Source organism: Rhipicephalus microplus, chromosome 8, assembly GCF_043290135.1.
Source record: "Rhipicephalus microplus isolate Deutch F79 chromosome 8, USDA_Rmic, whole genome shotgun sequence".
NCBI lineage: Eukaryota > Metazoa > Arthropoda > Arachnida > Ixodida > Ixodidae > Rhipicephalus > Rhipicephalus microplus.
In genome coordinates this window covers 93,772,436-93,793,224 of record NC_134707.1, presented here as the reverse complement: position 1 = coordinate 93,793,224, position 20,789 = coordinate 93,772,436, and the positions used below count along the sequence as shown (strand labels likewise).

The 20,789-nt window shown below is 42.6% G+C and overlaps 1 protein-coding gene across 5 annotated transcripts in view; it reads right to left on the bottom strand.

Annotated features, from left to right (window-relative positions):
• The window catches only part of LOC119185126 (uncharacterized), a 92,537-nt gene that overhangs the window by 11,251 nt on the left and 60,497 nt on the right, over positions 1-20,789 (bottom strand). For all 5 annotated transcript variants that reach the window (XM_075872337.1, XM_075872336.1, XM_075872339.1 and 2 more), the window contains one exon: positions 5,178-5,251. In XM_075872337.1, coding sequence (XP_075728452.1) covers positions 5,178-5,251 — 74 coding nt within the window. The remainder of the gene's footprint in view (positions 1-5,177; positions 5,252-20,789) is intronic.

Sequence of the window (20,789 nt, the reverse complement as noted above, 5' to 3'; positions counted from 1 at the left end):
TGTAACTAGTTTTTTGTGTCTAAGCTATGGTGTATGATGCAAGTCCTGTACTGTTCTCAGGTAATTGTTCAAAAATTACATCGTGTGTTTGCAATACTTGTGTGGGGATCCAACTGCGAAAGGTTCAGTCGCACAAATTTGTTCAGACGGGTGAAGTGTTGAGACCTTGGATGATAGGACATCTGTTTATTAAACAGTTGGTAAATAGGTTTTTTTTTGCAGACAAGAGATCCTTCCCTACTAAAAGTGTGTCAAACAAGACTAAGCAGACCGTTGCCTGAGTTTGTTGTGAGCACTCATGTTACTACAGGAGCTGTGCTAGAATACATGAAGGAAGTTGTGGCCAGTGTGCGGTTTTTGTAGGTTCATTTTTCAACTGACTACCTGTCATCTCTTGGAAAGGAAAAACTGTACGAAAGATTTATGTGACACTATGCTCCCCATCCCACTGTGCAGAGCGCTATATACATAACGCAAGGATCAGCATATACTTAAATGAGTTAAAAAAATGCTGGCAGCTCCAAGTGAGAAAAGATTCTTTTTTAAATTACACACCGGAACACTTCCTGTGAGAACCTTCCTAGAGGAGTGCGGGTTTTATGCGCCTTGGAAAACTCACTGTCTATTGTGTAAGAAACCGGAAACTATTGACTGTTTTCTTGCACTGTTGGGAAGGAGTTTAATTTTTGGACGTAATACAAACAACAATTAAAAGATTGTTGCCGTTAGACCCTCATGGGATCAGGTACTTGGCAATGGAGAATGAGAATGAATTACCTTTCTGTTTTAATGTGATGACTGTTTTGCACAGCATATGGCGCTCTAGAACGGCTGGATTTCACTGTGATCCTGACAGGAGATCAGCAAGAGATTATCTTAAAGTATCTGAAGATTTCTCGAGGTAGTAAAAAAGGCAAATGTATACCTTTATGGTTAAAAAGGGTAGAAGCCCTACTGACAATGAAGGAATTCTAGAATGTGATGTATCATATGAATATTTGATGGTCTTAGGTATTTTTCAGTTGTTTGTATTGTTTATTGTGTATTGCAATATCTTTTTCTTAGAACCCCGTGTGTGAAGCTTAACGGGAATTACAGAAAATAAAGGCGTGGCGTAGAGGGTCAGGCACTCGGTTCAGAATTGAAATGTGGCTAGTTCAACCTTGTAAAGAAAGCTTTATGTTTTATTTATTTTTATTTATTTATAGACTTATTTATCTATTTATGTCAAATGGGCACCCCGTTTCAACCATGTGAGGCCATTTTGCGCAGCGTACCCAGCGCCTCGCTGTTACTAGGACGCTGCCGCTCCAGCGTACCAGTACCTAAGCGCTGGGAGGCGCTGGAACCAGCGCAACACTGGGCCCGTAATCAGGCATGGCACTGGACTCTGGTACTCAGTGGCGCTGGTATTTGCAATAGGGAGCAAAATAGAATTAACATAAACAAATTAGTGACAATGGCAATACGACTCTTAATGTTTGCTTCCACAAAATTCATCTCTTACACATACGCATGCGTAACCTTTTAGGGTAGAAAATTGGAATATGTATCGTATAGTTGCATCTGTCGCTCTTATTTGACATGCTTTGCTGATGTGTGTTCTCGGGATGCATTCGCAAGAAGCATTGCAGCTTGAATTTCAGTGATGCCGGGTGGCGCTATATATTACTTCTAACATATTACTTGCAAGCGCCGACCTGTAAAAACTGCTCACGCGCTACTTTTATTTTCACTTCAAGATGGCGCGCAGAAAGAGAACAGATATATTTCTGAAAGTTCATCAGTTTACTTTGTATTTAGCGTGTTATGATTTTGCAATCTACACCTTCTTTTATTCAATGGGTTTCGAAGACTGCGCCACAGACACCCACGATAGGACGAGGCCATTTAGCACTTTTACTACCTACACCTATACAAGGACAGAATCCTGAGAAAACCCAATGTAACAACACAATCTTCAACCGCGAAGTCATAGTCCTAACAAAGCAGTTCCAAAGGAAGTCGGGAAAGCCAGGCGTGCCCACTCGTTTCAACAATGTTCATGGCTGTTGACTATTTCCAAAGAACACTCGTAGAACGACGAACGGAATGGCCTTCCAAGATAGCTGCTCGAGAATGAGACAGCGATGCCACTGTGAGCGAGGAACCGGGCATTAGAGGCCTTGAAGCTGCAGCACATCATAGACTCGTCCCCATCGTCTGTTGGTTCCTGCCAGGTACCTCGGCGCTCAGCCGGCCTCTAAGACACGAATGCGAAGCCCAACCGCCCAAGAATGTCGCCCGATCTCTTCGCTGCTTCTTTCCTTATTCCTCGTGCCACTCCGCTATTCCCTTTTTTTTTTTTGCTCGTGCATCCCATGGCCCACTTGAATTGGTCCTTGTTTTTCATTTCTTTTTTGCCAGCTTTCTGATGAGAAAAAAAATACTTATAAGAAAAATTATCGAAGTCCTAGGCATTTCACTACGCATAAACACTGAGCACCCTATGAAACTTGGAGTCAACAACACGCTTGAAGAAGTTATCGAGGCTTGAAAAACGGCCCAGGCTGCTAGGATTTCGGTCACACCAGCAGGGAGAAAGATTCTGGTTGACACTAGAGTCAAAGTCCTGATGCTCGCAGTGCAAAATACACCACTTGATAATTTTATGCACTTTTTCATCAAACAGTGTCCACTTCCACGTAACATGCGCCCCAAGTACAATGTGGTCACGTGTGTCACTCACGCTCACGCCTGCTCGTCTGTTTTATGCTTTGTCGATGCCATCCACTACGGCATTTCCGCTGATTTTGCAGTATTATCTATAGATACTAATGGTCAAATTTTATTCTCAGCACGGGTTCGAAATACTTATTACTGAGCAGAGCACGTGGCCGTTGCACCAGCTTTCCTTGGTCCACAAAGAACTGGTATTTACACAGACTCTAAGTCCACTGCTAGGTCATTTGCTTACGGTACCATTTGCTAGGATGTTTTATAACTCTTGCTCACTAGAACCTCACACGTCACAACTATAATTTGGTTTCCTGTTCACCTTGGCTCAAAAGTCACGAGCCCTCCTAATGTCAACGAGCTGGCCTACTCCAACGCGCAAGGCTTCGGACACCACGCCAGGACTTGCACAGCTCAGACAGAGATCTCAGCCCCCATCCGTCATTTTAGGGACATTTTGAATCAATTATGCCGTAGTTCCTTTCCACTACCACACGAAAACGTTGCCTAGGCCACATGCCAACTCCCTTCGCACGCTTCAGACAGGAACATACCTCGGCCTCATAACCTACCCATTACTCCGGCATTTCAGAACTTTGTGCTGACTACCACGATAGCAGTGGTTTTGCTCACTGTTCTGGAGGGGCTTCACAAGGAAAATATCAGCAATTTTCTGACGATGACTCTTATTCTATGCTCACGAGCCTGGTCCTCATACAACAGCTCAAGGTCGTCCAGATGACCTACGTTGGGACGGTGAGGCTAGGCCTCCCCGCTCCTGCATGGGAGCGGCCCACGATCTTACCCCTATAAAACGGGGATGAAGTCTTTCATACCCCAATAAAGTTTTTCATCGATCCATCCATCTCAGGTTTGTGCGAATTTTTTCGTCTTCTTCTCGACCTCATGATGGCGCACATTTTTGAATGCCGAAACGCACATCACTCATTTTAGATACGCAACACATGGTCTAGTTCCATCTTGTGTCCCCGTTCATTCAGCGCTGTTTCTTTTCTTTTATTTGTCGTCAGTATGTTTACCGACAACCACAAATTTCACCAATGCTGTTACTTTCATGTGACGGACACTATTATAGTTTTGATTCTTAAGCCTTTAATAAAATATCTGCCCCTGTGACGGAACAAACTGGAGATTGCTTCGTATACACACGCAGCCATTTCAATTTTATATCCATTATTAGAGATCTGGGTCATAAACTGATTCAAATAATCTGGGTTAGGTGAACTAAATGAAACCGCAAGAACAGGTCAGCCCAAAGCCATGGACACTAGCAGAGACTGCAGAATAACGTATTTCAGAAAACAGGTCCACGGCTCAAGCATCAAAGTTGCCGCTAGAAGTTATTTAGAATTTTAATTCCCTCTCAATCTTTAGAACAGTGCAGAGGTTTTCTTTTGCAATTTGTTGTTTCTCCTACCATCTATAGCAGTTCGCTATACACTCATTTCACTTATTATATTTACAGACTCTATTAAGATAAGCCCCGCCTTCTTTGCTTTGTTATTGTTTGCTTGGTAAAATTATCATAGTTACCGGTGATTCATAGCTCACTTATCAGCCATGGTATAACAATGCTCTAAATCCTCAATAACGCAAAACCTATTTTTCATACTTTATTTTACGACGCTTATTTCAGACGTCACACGTCTACAAATCACTCTTACAAGCGACTGCTATAGCAAACAGTATTGCGGTTAACAACATAATTTTATTTTTATACACCGTGCTATTGAAACACGTATCATTATTATAAATTATTTATTAGTTGTAGCACAATAGAAAATCATAATCAGAAGATGGTGTACCTCTACAAATTGAAAGACCAGATCCTCAGAGCCTAGGAAAAGTTTGACTCAGCGTGATTGGGCCGTAAGAGACTACTTACAGTATGATTTAAACAATTGTCTGCATTGCTGTAATGTCGTGATGTCACAACATAGTACGTGCTTTTCGCCGTGTGGTTGCAGTCAATATTCTTACTTTTCTACGGTCGATTCGCTTCGTAGAACTGTTGGTGACGAACAAATCATCAGGTTAAATGTTTTTTGTGAAGCGCTAGCATCCATTTCAAATATTTTGTTATCAGACTTCATTATAACATGCCAGTTTCATTGTGACTGCATTGGTTTTTTAGGCAAGACGTCAAGCTAGTGTTAATATCTTCAGATTCGCCATTCAGTTTTGTTTAATGAATATCAAAATAAAACATGTTATCAGCACTTCCGGGGCTTCACAATTGCTGCGAGCCTACTTTGCATAGCAGCGATTTCATGGCAGTGCAAACTTTACATATAGAAATGATGTCAGTACTTTTCAAGAGAGAAGCGCAAACTCTTTGCCTATAACCAGTAGTCTAAAGATCGAGTGAGGCACAAAATTGAGAAGGTACATAAAGTGAATGCCTCGCATAAAAAACAACGTGGAAAACACTGATAGCTTACTGCTGTCGACAGCTGTGAATGCTTGGGCTGGCCTACGATTGCCTTCTGCTTTGTAAACCACATCATAATTCTTCCTGCGGGAGGAAGAGACACAAAATATTATGCATTTTATGTTACAGGACAACAAGTCTTCAACGTTTTCATTTGGCAAACAAGAACAATGCAAATAATTGTGGTGTCCTTTAGCAACAACGTCAAATAATATATATATATTGGTATGCAATTTGTCCTTTATGGTACAGTATGACTGCAAGGCCTGATAACAAAATATTACCTGTGCTTTCTCTTGCAAACACAGCAAAAATGCGGATCATAGGCACATGTCCCAAATTTTGCTGGGAAAAAGTGACATTTTCTCATGACACGGTAATCTAGGACATATCTGTCGCAAACTTTCATGCATGCTCAGATTTGTAGCGACATTAGTGACCTCATTTTTTTATAAGTATACATTGTGTAAACCTTCAGTTTTACATATTACACATTTACGAATGCTAGGCAAATACGTATTCATTGACATGGCTACGCAGTAAGCATCCATATATTGTGAATGCAAGAATAGGGTGCCACCAGTTCATCGAAACTGACTACCTGTATAGTTAGATGTACTAAGATGGCAAAACCGGCATTTACCCATTTAGTTAGTTTAGGGAGAAACTGCGTTCGGCTTCCGAAACGAGCCCCGGATGCCTTAGAATTGCGCTATCAAAGGCTGTTCATGCGAGAGAAACACGAGCCTTTCCCCTTAGTTGATCACGGCTGGTTTTTAAAATGACCACACCGCCGGTTGTATTTTAAACACGACCTCTACTGCTATACTAAGATTCCTAACACTTTAGCTGTTTAACAGCTACTACTGACACCAACCTTTGGGAATGACGGCATACAAATTCGTTCACAGGTAACACTATACCGCACTCGGAATAGTAGAAAACGAACACTAAATGGGGGCTTCATTATGGATACGAAACTTCAGCGCCTGTAAAAGTATTAGCTGATTGGCCAGGGGTGTTTTCAACACCAAAGCTGCTTACGAAATCCTAACATGTTCACTCTATGAAAAGTTATAATCATCATATACACATACGTTTGGCAGATTCTAATACTAGTCACCGATACACTGAGAACGAAGAGGTCCACAATACATACAGCAAAAAGGTGTGTGTCACAAGAATTTTTGCGACTTATCACACAACTAATATTATTATAAATAGATATGTGTCACGAATTAATAAGTACCTAACGCCGTCATGCTATCTACTTGGAACCGCACAGCAATTTGTGTGCTTGCACCACAGTCACGCAAATGTCACATGTGATGCTTTATTTTTATCGAGGACAGCGTACAACTCACACCTAACTATAGGAGTCAATGGGTCACCGAAACGTCAAATGCATTCTCGAAGAATAACGTACGACCCCAGAAGCAAGCCTTGCGCCTGTGCAAGAACAGCAACGGCAGCATTGTGTGGGTCTGAGCAGTATGCTTGAAAAATAGAATGGCAGAGACTTCTTAGACATCAGTATTACAGAACGCATAAGCGTGAATCTAATACTGCATTTAGTCATGACCCGTGCCACGATAGAGCCTATTGCGTAGCGCAGAGAGCCCGTGCTTCTACGGGCAAAGCAGTCGTAAGACCGAAACAACACCGTTACAGTCATTCATCCCACGTAACTGTCATATTGAAGGCAACATCCTGTCGACAGAATCACTGCGAGCATTTTTATACAGCCGAGCTGTATAACGTGAAATACAGATGTTTGTTTTTGAAAATAATTTATCACTATCCTTACTCGTTTTCTCCATGAAAGCCCTGGAGAGCAAAACTCAGTGACTTGATTAGCAATGGATGTTATCGTTCTCATCTTTTTCTGGTTCACTCCCAGCATACGTCGCGAATGAGCAATAATTAGAATTGGCGAAAGATTGAATGCAGAGAGAGAAGACGTTTCAGAAAAAAAGATGAAAAAAGGGAAGTGGAAGGTGGAGTAGAAGAAATCAATAACACAAAATAACGCAAAACCCTTACGCTGCGGTATTCTAACCTGGCTTCTTACGATTTGAAGGCTAATGTCGAAGCTAGTTCACTATACAGGCACAATAGCAGAAACGTTTAAGGCGGCCCTATGACTGTCTTGGTAGATATGAGAAAATGACAAAATGACAAACAAAAAGGCAAACAACAAAGAAGGAGCATAAAACACAAAACAGAGAGAGATAAAACGATCAGACAGAATATGACCAGCAGGAAAAGACAGCGAGACAAAAAATAGGTGACATGAAACAGGAAAAAATAGCTTAGAATAGCCCTTTATTTAGGAGATATATCATGCTGATGGAAAGGTAAATGAGGTTAAGGAGCAGTGATTCCAGGACGAGAAAGAGAGAAGGAAGCGTTAAAATGCCATTCAATTATGTGCTTCTGCTCACTTCGCACCGATAGTTCATACTTGCCCTGAATTTTTCGCCTGCTGAATAGTTTACGCATGCCTCATCACTACACAAACGAAATGTTCACAAAGACTAGCGGAAAACCTTTCGTTAGGCTCTTCGAGTTGCTTGGCTTGTGCAAAACTTTCATCATGCCGCGAAACCAACTCACGCATCCATATATTATTTTTTTTCTGAAATGCAATAAATAAACGGATATATCTGATATTGGTTTTTACCGACAGGTAAAGAACAATCTCATATCTTTTTTTTTAGTTAGCTCGGCGAGTACCTAGACAGGCGTGCACGATACTAATGATTTTCTCGTTATAGGTAGGTGTCAGCAAAAATTTATGTTTTTTGTTTTGGCATGATTTCAGTAATCAAATTCAGCATATTTCTCCAAAGTGGCTCAGCAACCAAAACCGAACTACATCCCAATAACCATCAATTTTTCTATTACGGCCGTCAGGTATCAACATGAACAAGTAACACCAAAAACCAGTGTAGTCGCCTTGTTCACAACCAGTGCTGTTTTAAGCGGGGAACCTTCTAAAGGCGTGTGTCTGTACATCCTCCGATGTATGTAGTAGTAGGAAGCCACCGGTGGCACATACCCGCTCTACAACGAGTATGTGCCACATGGTATGCGAGATGGAAGACGGTGGAGTGTAACTAGATGGACGCACAGACGGACAGATGGACAGACAAACTGGCAGAAGGACGGACGGATGAACGCACGAACGGAAGGACCGACGAATAGATGGACTCACCGACGGGCGCATGCACAGATAGATGGTCGGACGCATGGATGGACGCATAGATGGTAGCGCGGACGGATGGAAAGGAAGAATGAATGGACGGACGGAAGTATTGACAGTCTCACGCTTCGCCCCACTCATCACCATTCCCTCCTTGGATATGCTGTGATTTTTAAGTGCGAATGCACTTTATAAGCGACCCTGAATCCGCCGTCCGCGGTGCGCCTCCTCCTATCCCCTAGCAACGGTGCGAGGAGCGGAGAGGAGCGTCTGTAGCAACGGCGCAGCAACGCCACACACGCGCGCCGCGTCTGTTGAAGACAAGGCAGCGCGGCGAAGGGCCCGTGATGCCGAGCGCAAGCGGGCCGCGGATCCCGATCTCCGTGCGTGGGAGGCCGATGGGCGACGTAAACGGCGCATCGCCTGCGGTGATAAAGGCGGCGAGACGCCGAACGAAAGCGGATGAAACGAGCCGAGCCCCCTGAAGCCGATCTGGCGGGGGGACGCGAGATGTGTGAGCGAGGGTGGGTCCTGGAGTTTGCTCGTCCAGACGCGCTCTTCAAGCGCGACTTTGTGGATCGCAGCTTCGGTCACAGGTGCGCCGTGTGCGACCGGCTGAGGTTTGACAACAACCTGAGCTGCATTTCTGGCGTGAGGAACGAGACCAACAGGTTCAACACGCTGCGGCTTCTTTAGAACGAGTTAGGAAGATGGTCGGACGAACACCGATGCGACGACATGGATGAGCAAGAGCCGTAGCTTGCTCCGTTCGGTGCGTTCTAGGTGTGTGCCTCGTGGTGAGAGTCCCTGCTGGACAGGCGGGATCCGCCGTTAAGCAAGTGCCACGGCTACGCGTAGCTGCCTCGTCGCACAGACCTCCCCAATCTGAGCCCGGTGGAAGAGCACCTCATCTCGCTTCGACTACCCTTCATGAGCATCAGATGGCTGACGCGGGGCAACGGTCAGTAGGGCTTTAAAGGAGAGATCGTGAACGTGCCCATCGACGTTCCGAGCGTAATAAAAGAACACATAAACATCATTATAGTGCCAACTTACTCTTACATATGCACGTGAACTCACCAAGATTTTCCGAGAGGGTCTAATAGTTCCTGGGAATCGCAATGTGATCACACGGGGGAGTTTTATGTTAACTCACTGGCGAATGCCAAAGGATTTTTACTCCACTCCCCCTCATAGCATCACCCCGTGCATTCGCACTTAACCATGTTCACCCTCGGGGAAATGCTTGAGATTTTTTTAGCTGATGTAACTAAAACGATTGCCAAGAATTACAAACAGTTATGTAATAATCATATGGGATGCCGCGTTGATAGAAAGATGCATTCCTGCATGCAACTTAAGAACTCTTCATAAGCGTGTTAGCAGCAGCGTGGCGAGCATGCCCACGCTGTGCTCTAACTGTTAGAGAACAACCATTATCTTCCGAACTTGGCAGTCTGCGTTACCGGTGGTTATGTCAGCTTTCGGTGGAAATGGGATGGCACTGTCCTTTATCGAACACCCGCTGCAGCATGTGGCCGAGTGACGACACCTGTGCCGGTACGCAGTGTGTCGCCACATAGATAGATGCTTGTGAATGAAGTGGTGCTGCCCCGTTCATTAACAGTGATGTATGCGGCCTTGAGCCGGGTCCACTATAGGACGGTTGAGACCAAGAGCGCAGCCAGCAGGTGGCACACCAGACACGTGCTTTCCCCCCAATTTTGTTTCGCCTTGGAATAGAGACAATTCGGCGAGCTTTGTTGTCGATTTACGTTATGCCAGCAATACCATCACTTCACGTCATCCTAATGCTTTCATTTTTCTGCTGGTGACTTCAACTTTCCCAACAGTTCCTGATGTTCTGAGCCTCCGGTATCGAAATCATTTTCTTCGAAAAGCTTCAGTTTTAAATCCTTTGCTCAGTACTTTCTCTCCACCAGATCGTTTTACAGCCTACTAGGTTAGCGAGCAAGTATAAAAACACACTGGACCTTCTGTTAACAAACTATCCGAGAACGGTTTCGCATTGATCATACCTACCTTGTCTGAGTGACCATTGAAACCTATCCTTTGAATTAAATAATTTCCGTCCTCCAAAGTGCAAAGTAAAAAAGAACCTCCGTAATTTCAAGAGAGCCAACTTTCAGGCTAATAAATGTGAGATTTCTAGCTCCACGGAAGTTTTCTTGGAAAGTTTTGAAAATCGGAGAACACAATCTAACTGTAATATGTTTGCATCAAAAGTCCACAAATTAATTGACAGATACGTTCCCATGGGCACTATTTTCTTCCATAGCAAAGCACCTTGGTAAACCGCACCCATAAAACGACTATGTAACAAAAATAAACGATTCATTCGTTCAGCCAAACACTATCTCTCAGATACGCGATGGGATGCGTCCAAGAAAAGGAACAATGCATACGTTTATGTGCTTAAGACCGCCCGCAATAATTTTCTACACATCACCTTGCCTTCTATCCCCAGTAATGACTCAACGGTGCTACGGTCTTGAAAAAGGTGTTTTTCGTAACTGTTACGTCATCGTGCGCGACCTTTCCCGATTTGCAGTGCTTTATCCCTACTGAAACGTCCCGTATGAAAAATTACGGAAAATATATGGACTCCGTAACATTTCCTTATGCTACATACGGAAAAAATATGAAGTTTTATGGAAATATACGGAAGTTGTATGGCATTTACGGAACGCTTCTTATGGAGTATATGGAAGAATAAGGAAATTGTACGGCATATACGGAATGCTTTTTATGAAGTATACGAAGGATAAGGAAAATGTATGGCATATATGGAATGCTTTTTATGGAGTATATGGAAGGATAAGGAAGTTTCATGGCGTGGATGGAGTGAGTTTTATCGAAAATTTAGAAAGCTAAGGAAACTTATGGAGCATACGGAGAGTTCATTATGGAAGATATGGAAGGATAAGGAAAGTGTATGGAGTGTACAGAAGCTTTCATAAGGAAAATGCAGATTGTAAGGTCTTACGGAAATATACAGAATTTGTAAGGCGCTTTCGAAAATGTGCAATAGTGTATGAAAGGCATGTGAATTGTTGCAAAAATGTGGAAACTCTACAGTTGTTGTCACATTTTCAGCAGGAAATCTGAGCTCTATAAAGTTATAAATGAATGCACAGTGACATATATAGTACAAAAGAATAACGCAGGCTAGTCTGTGTTGTCAGTCACCGCTGTTCGCCCTTTTCCAGAATGAATACAACTTCTGCAGATGACCAGGTGCTAAAGTCTGTCACACTGAAAATGTGTCTTTCACAAGGAATGACAATAACTGTCATTTTACTTGCATGCTGTCACAAGAAAACAAATAAAAAAAACATAACTTCAAGGGCTCGTTTTTTTGGTAAAAACAATAATAATGAGAACTAACTTCAATGCGAATGAACTTGTCAATATTAATGAAATTGTTCTCAATAACATTGGCGAAGAGAAATGTCTTTTTAAAATATCGACCATGAGCTTAGCTCTCCTGAGCACCAACAAAAGAAATGAAAATCTATGAAAACTAATTGCATGTAGCGTAAAAACAATTTTTTATTGATAGTATGTGCTCCTGCAATATAAATACAGCTATACACAACTTGCCACAGCTTCACGACAGAAACGGGGTAGGGGCAGAGGGAGTGGTCAGAAAAATAATTTTACACATAATGGTGCTTATCATTGATGCTCGGGTGGTTTTGTATAGAGCTGGGTCGTTTTAAGATTTTCAAAAGCATTGTTTCAGACCACCATGCAGATTACACTTCAATTGTAGTGCTACATAAGACACAACTTATGGGCCAGCTTTAATGAATAGGAAGTATATAGGTTAAACAAATGCTTCAAAATATAACATATCATGGCTGCATGGACGCATACAAGCTATGTAAAGCGCAATAAAGTGAGGACGCATGAGCTTCTCTTGATGCTTCAGTTCTACATAGATGCTTCAACTGTGCTGCAATGAAATTTAACCAATGTCTGTGTGTGCAACATTGTCCATTTTAAACTATCTATATTTATATATAAAATTCCTACTGCGAGTTAAGCTACGTAGCACTCCATAACTCTTATATTAAGGGCAAATTTTCAAACAATCAACATTATTCATTTTATGTCTCATGACTTCGTGCCCGCAATTCTTGGTTTGGCTCGATCACAATTGTGCAGCCCTTATTGTGGAGGAATCAAAAAACATCAACCAAAATATATTTTGGAACTGCTTCTCGGTGATATGGCTTTCCCTCAACTGCCACAGCTTGAGATGAGTCATATAGCAAGTCTCGCGCATACCTAGGGCCTACTGTTGAAGAAACTGGTCCTGCTGTGAAATGCTCAGTTTTTTCTCAGATAAATTTTTTGGTTTGGTTTTCTCACTTCTCGAGTCCCTTCACAATCAAGCAGACCCAATGTTCCCCTTAGTCCTTAATTTTGTTATAATATGAAATAAATAAAAAAATTAATAATGAAAATAAAAATACCAATAACTGTTGCGCAAAAAACACAGTCCCACATACGTACTTGAACGCAATATTGCTTTTATTTTGACTTAGAACCTAAGGCATTAGAAAAGACCGCAGTACAATAAAAACGTTGAAAAAAAACAAAAAAAATTGACCTGGCGGGACTCGAACCTGCACCACTCAGTTGTGCTCGCGTACGCAAACTGAGTGCGTTAGCTTGCTAAGCTATTCGCGCTGAACAGTGCACGCGAGTTTAAGGTATGTATATAAATTTGCTTTTTACACGCTATGTGTTGGCATATTTATCTACGATATGCGATCTTATCTATTGTTCTGTGCATAAGTTTTTGATTGTATATACGTCACATGCTTTTCGCATCTCTTTCAACTATAGATTGCTGTCCCGCCGCGGCTGAAAACAAGTATTTTTACACCCACACACAAGCTTGAGCAGTTGAAGGTTGTTTCCCGGAGCTCTCTTGCGATTGAGTCGGCCACCACAGGGAATTAGAGTGATACGCCATTAATCCCTGCATCTAGCTGTATTCCACTTAGTAGCTCTATTAATTGATGACAAATCGAGCGCGGAGCGCGACGCTATTGCGCACGACCATGCCTCGCGTAGTGGCGAAATCAGCTGATTGCGCCGGCCGGCTTGCTTCGATTTGCTTCAGAGCAAAGAAATGTCATACCTTGAAAGATTGCGTACTGCACTATGTCAAAATGTTACTGCTTTGTAGCCATTCTATGATTCATTAAGAATTGATAACTCTGATATCACTACTGTAGAGCTTTGCGTCGGCGATACGCAGCGAACGTGAGACCGCACTACGTCTGTCGTAAAAGCAGTAGGAGGCTGTCGTCTGCTAGAACAAAAACAAAACAAAGACCTGCGAAAATATTTATAAGTTGTATCTTGTTTTTTGAATAACCGTTTATCACTTTAAAGTTATTTTGCCAGATAACATACATTTTTTTTCAGTTTATAGCAGCGACAGATGTTTCCTCACACAGATATCCAAGTCAAATTCATTCACAGCTGAAGCCACATGTTGTTTGTCTTCTTTGTTTCCGTGGGCATGCCGTTTCGGTGCGTCTCTCATGTGTTCGCGCTGCTACACATGAGAGCACGAAATGTTAAATTTACGCAAGGAAGCGCCGTTCCTCGTTCGTGTGATGTGCTAAGATTGCGTCCTATTTCCGTGGTTGTTCGAGTGCGGATCATGTGCCAGTCGTCCGAGGAATCGGCGGGTTGGGCGGGCGCTCGAAGGACTCCGAGGTGACGGCTGACGCCTGTGGTCGCTTCCCTCAAGACAGTGTGAAAAAAACTAAAGGTAAGGGGGGACACTTTTTTTTGTAAACCAAGTATGCCACTCAGTGCAAGTGTGTGTTGCTGGACTCGAACGAGGCGTCGTGAAACGGCAACCTTACGCGCCTTTGCGAGTGCGGTAACCGATTAGCTTTGACAACGCGAACGCCAGCAGAGTCATGGCGCATCAGCGCGCCCTTACTGGAGCTAATTCGAGACAACTGCGGCAACATGCATGTGTATGGTGATCGATTTTTTCATATGTCCAATGTAGTGAGGAAGACGCACACGGCGCTTGCTACGTTGTTGATTAAACGAAGACTGCAGTGCCATTTGATGCAAAGTAGCATTTTGTTTACGTTCGCGGGCAATACGATTTGTAACTTTGCTCGATTCACCTAGCCAACCGCCTAAGTGGGTTGATTAGCATACGTTCACGGTAGAGATTTACTATGCCCCTAAACAGTGGCGTGTGCTTGTTAAAAGATATAATGTTTGTGCCTAGTGTAGAGAGAGAGAGAGGTGTTCGTGCAATCTGCATGTGTACCTTCAAGACGCCTTTGCTTGTAACTAATAATGTACCGGCCAGCAGCTACATTGTACGCCTGATTTTGAAGAAAACTTGCATGCACAATGTGAGATTTTGTAATCTAATAGTTTTGATGCGTTAATATTTCTCATCTAACTCATCAGGTGTTTGGCTGTTTCAGCACAAACAAGGCAAAGAAAGAAGGAAGACGGGTAATGACAGGACCAGTGCCGACTTTTGTTTGCAGGAGAATACCAATGTTGGTGTATTTATTGTGACAGCCTTTCTGTGTTGCTTTTTTGCCCAATTTATGCAACAACACAGTTGTCAGCAATATGAGAGAGAACACTGAAATTAGCTTTTAAAGATCAGGGTGACTAAATGCCTAGTAATTCACAGCACAAAGTAACAACAAGAGACATCAGTATGATCAATGCGGACGAGTACAGTCTTGCATCTAAAAAATATATTGTGCAAAATGTTGCCTAAGTAAGAAACCTCTCTATGTTTGCAAACAGTGTGACGTCACTTCGAGCACTGTGCCAGCCATTCCCTCCCTCTGTGCAAGGGCTGGTTGGCAAGGAAGTTGTTTGTGATGTTCCTGATAGACCACTGAGATGTATGCGATTCTAAACGTGTAGCCTAATATATACGTAATCTTTTGTGCAGTTACATCGCTGCATCTGACACCTACAACTTATTTGCATATTTACATTGCTCTCTTAGGACCTAACACACAAACTTGTTGTGTGCATTGTCACTTCATGAATATCGAGCGGTAAAGGTACTGAGTATATGTGAAACAAGAATCTCTGCTTATTACATGAAGACATATGAGGCCTTCGATAAAACGAGTTACACCTTTATTGGGCTTGCGTACTCGTCGGGGTGATTCATACATGCAGCTTCAGCAAATGGTATCTTCCAGCCCGGTGACCATGCAATTTTTTCTGCACACAGCGCAAACACCGAGATGTACCCACTCGCCGATAGTCGCGTCAAGTGCATATTTACCTTGACTAAAATGTCGAGTCAAGTTTTTTCATCGACCGGTCCCTGCCATGAGTGCTAACGTCTTCGCAAACAAGACACATTGTTATTGACACTGCACACACCACACACAATATTCTCAGTTGAACCGATATTCTCAATACCTTTCAATGCACGCTACATGCCGCAATCAACAGTGCACATTTTTGAAGACTATGCTGCTGTTCTTCGCACAGGCCACCACGTGTGTTCACTTCTTCAAGATAAACAGACAGCGTGGCAAATATTTTACCACACGGTTTACCACACAGCTAGATGTTTGCTGACACATACTACAGCTAATGTCGACATTGTAACATGAAGTGTAAGCTTTAAAAAATTAAACTTGCCTCAAACACCGCACGACTGTACCAGGCTGAGCCACCAGCGGGAGTGTTTTTCCAGCCACACCTTTTACATGTGCCAGTGACATCATGCTGTGACGTACCTCGGTAGGGGGGCCTATCGCTGCATACTTTATGTGAATGAGGGTCCTGTTAGTGAAAGCAGGCATTGCTGATTTCGTAACTTGTTCATTCCCAACTGGACCTTCATTTGCACGAGTTGTCTGACTGATATTCAGGCGAACTTTTGTGCAATAAATTATACAGTTGGAAGTCGGTGCTTGACCCATACTGTTGTTACTGGTGTTTCTTGTTGTTACATTGCACTGCTCATTACTGCTCACCTAAAGAAACTAGCCTATCTTGCCGCTGTTTTGGACAAGATGCAGCTGGCAAGTGCGATAGTGTTCATAACTCAAATCATTGATTAAACATGAATCCGTGTTCCTTCACATAATTCTGACAATTTTTATATCAAATTGAATGGTGTTTATAAAAAACATGGGTTTTAGCCAAACTTCATGCTCTTTTCTCGAACAGCTGACAAAACGCTATAGCATGCTTACTTGCCATGAAATGGACTGTGTTTGAAATACATTGCAATTCTTCACCGGACTGCCAGTACACTTCACATAGGCGGAACATTTATTAACCATGGATTGATTAATTAAGAAGGGAAGGAAAGAAGCGGCAGGCCGCGATACTTGATATTGGCATCCGTTTCGCTACCAAGCGCAATATCATGCAAACTTCCTACAGAGTGGTTATGCGTCTTGCATGTGTGTCTGTAAACCAAAAACTTTGGGTAGAACTATATTTATCTTACAAATGGTTGCAGGACAGTGGAGGCTGTAGGGCTGCTTAGGAATGGTGGAATCCCTGGACATGTGTTTAACCTTGCTGCATAAGCTCCTTGGTGTTTTCATGGCATCTTTACAGATGTGTTGGGTGAGTAAAGCAAGCAGGTTTCAACACATGGAAAAGTATAATATGGCAGCACCTCTTGTGCGTGCCTTACATCCTAAGTATATCAAATATTTACCTTGCACCTTGTGGCCAGTAATTTTTAAATAAACACTTTTTTTTGCTTTATATTTGAGTCTTTATGCTTCGACAGAAATGTATTTGCGTTTGACAGCAAGTGTTCTTGAACAAATAACTGATCTCAATAATGACAAAACACCCTTCATACTTGGTCCTTAGCATAAGCTAGCACATATCTGTAGCAGATTCAATTATTCATTTTTTGCTGGTATGATAATCGGCAAGTAGCAAAGGCAAGTTCAGATTGGAGTGGTCGGTGACGTCTGTTTAGGCTCTGCCACATTGCTTTGCAACCAGAGTTACTTGTGGCCACATATACAATGAAGCCACATGACGTGCATTCTAAATGAGATTACCATATCATATTTCACTGCATCATAATATGTGCCAAACAAATGCAAATATCATTAGCTTGCCACTATAAAGGGATCCTAAACCAACACAAGGTTGAAATTTTGTCGTGGTGTTGCAGCTGTGTATGAGTCTACAATGGATGCATAGCCGTGATAATTTGTCTATATGTTGGCGCAGTAGTAATGTTACACACATAGTACGCTACAAAAGAGGTCCTCGCTTATTTCGCTTTTTTTCGCTATGCTTCTTTCTTGTCTCTTCCTACCATGTGCTCCTCCTCACTGTACAAGGAGCAAGAGCAGTGGGCACACAAACACGTATTTAAAAAAATGTTGTAAGGTGAGCACTGAGAAGCTGAACACTTCCAAAAGGCTCAAAGAGGTAAAGGTATTGTTTCTAGCTACTTTTTGGGCACCCATAGCTAGTTGTGTTGCTGCAGTTAAATAATAGGTTAAATGTTAAAAATTAATTGGAGGTGGTTTGGCACCCATAATTGCAGTTACATACAGAACTTGGTTTCAATGCGTAAGCAAAATCTGTTCACTCTAAATCAATCCTAATGATATCTGAAATTCAGGAAATATTCACAGAAAAGCTCAGGAAAAGGCTAAGTGGTTGCCCCTTGAACGTGAAGGAGATACCCTTCTTCTAAAAGGTCAAAGGACAGTCTAGTAGTCTCGATATTACATGCACTATAAAATATTCTGGTGTGGTGCTTTTCATGCATGTTATAATGAGAGGGGTTTTTAATAGAACTGTTGTCACTTTGCTCTGCGTTGCTGAAATTGTTCACATAGTTATAATACATTAATCACTCAATGCCTTTTGATTTTATGCAAATGGTTTGCTTACCCAGTCGCATTAGCTTGATTTGGATAAAATCATGAATGCTCTTAAATTATTTTACTATACAGCAGGTTTATATTTAAAATACACGACCATTGATGTGAACGCAGTTGGTGGCGTGCTTGAATAATCCTTCACTATCACCACTCTAACTGAGCCTGCTACAGTGCACAGTGTGACAAAAGTAATGGTACTTAACATTACTGGCAGCATACACTTTTATGTCTCAAAATGTGTCAAAAAGCCGGGTAAAAATGTGTGTACGTTTTTTTTTCGCTCCAACTAAATATTCTGGTCTACTCAAAGTAGCTTCCGCTCTTTGAAGGTCCTCAAACTATTAGGTGTTCAAAAGAAGTATCAATGCCATATACTTTCTTTGTCAGTCAGGACATATAGTCAGGACCGCTTAAGCAAGTAGATGAACACAAATATCTTGGCGTAACATTAACCAGTACCTTAAGTTGGAACTCTCACATAACTAACATATGCGCTGCCGCTTTCCGTAAACTTTGTTTATTACGACACAAACTCAAAATCGCTCCCTCTGAGGTTAAATACTTAGCATATACTTCTATAGTTAGACCTAAACTTGAATATGCTTGCGTTATTTGGGATCCTCACACTAAAACCAATATCGAATGCCTCGAAAGAATTCAAAGAAGGGCCGTCCGCTTTATTTACGGTATTTACGATCCAACAGACTCCGTTTCTGCCCATGGTATCCATGGTATCCCGACATTAGAATCACGACGTAAATCATTTAGGCTAAAATTACTGCACCAAATGGTTAACCGGAAGCTCTTATTTGATCACAGCCCCTACATTAGTCGCCTGGAAACACGGCGCGGCCGTCATTCACACTCCCTTGCCTTAACTCCGTATTTCTCCAAAACTAATCTCTTCAAATTTTCGTTTTTCCCGCGCACAATCTGTGAGTGGAACAATTTACCGTTTGCCGCCCTGCTATCGACAGAGTCATTGACGCACATGTTTTCCTAAGGATGTAAAAATGTTTTGCAGTTTTTCTTTCTCTTACTTTCAGTGCCTTGTTGTTTCCCCTTGATTCCCTTTGCGATTCACACATTCCCACTTAAATCATCGCTGTTACGATAAGTTTGGTAGCATTGTTGGTGTATGTGTGTGATGATTGAATTATTGTATGCTGTGTGATGTTTGGGTTTATGCCTTACTGCCTGTACCATTCCTGCTTGGGCTCCATGCCTGCAGTATCTTGTAAATAAATAAAAAAATAAATAAATAAATAAATAAATAAATAAATAAATAAATAAATATATAGTTGTGGATTGCCTCAGAGCGCACATTGGACATGCTAGCCGTGTCCCCAACCACCACTTGGCCCTTCTACCTTCCGGAAGACCACGTGCTACGTTTTCAGACGTCATAGCCAAGCACCTAAACAGCATTCCATCAGGATATACGCCAGCTGCGAGAACGGCATGCCCTTTGTGGTGCCTCGACCAGCCGCAAGTACGTCTAGAAATTCCGGGAATCAAAAAGAAAAGCAGTCACTCCAGAGTAGCATTGAAGCAAGCAACACTGCTATTATTACATGAGTTGTACTTAGACCGAACGCAGATATACACTGATGGGTCCGTCTCATCCAGCAGCTCATCAGGTGCCGCTGTAATTCCGGCTGCAGAAATGACAATCAAGTTTAAGTTGTTGCATATGACTACATCTACGGCATCAGAGCTTGCTGCTGTAAGGGCTGCTTTACAATATCTCATTCAAGAACGTCCAGGAAAATGGGTCATATTCTGTGATTCGAAGGCAGCGCTTCAGAGTTTGCAGTCTGCCAGGCGTAGGAGGAGCCATGACCAACTGGTACAAGAAATAAGACATTGCCATCATGAAGCTCTAGCACGAGGGCATGATATTATATATCAATGGCTGCCTGGACATATTGGTATTACCGGAAATCAATTACCGATGATGCAGCCCGCTCAGCCCATGAAGAAACCCGTGTAGTCCCGATTCCTCTATCAAGGAAGGATGCAGCAAGACAACTTTACCTGCTGGCGCGAGATCTCACACGCACGTTCTGGTCGTCTACCAGCTTCAAAAGGTGTCAATTTTATGAACTGGATTCTTCGCTCAAGCTAAAGCTACCATCACAACTTTCCCGCTCCGATGCGACACTGTTATGCCGCCTTTGATTGGGTGTTGCATTCACAAAGGCGTACTCCTTTCGCATTGGTATGGCAGACAATCCCACATGTGACTACTGCGGAAATGAAGAGACCATCGAACACGTCCTGTGCAGCTGCGCTTGCTACGACACACAGCGATGCCAGCTACGGATGGTTTTGAATCGACTTGACCCCGGACCATTTTGTGTGCAGAAGATACTAGGACCTTGGGCATCTGCCTCAGTTGCGCAGAAAGCAACTAAAGCACTGCTACTTTACCTTAAGGCAACAAACCTGAGCGACCGCCTGTAAACTGTGTGTGCTCCCC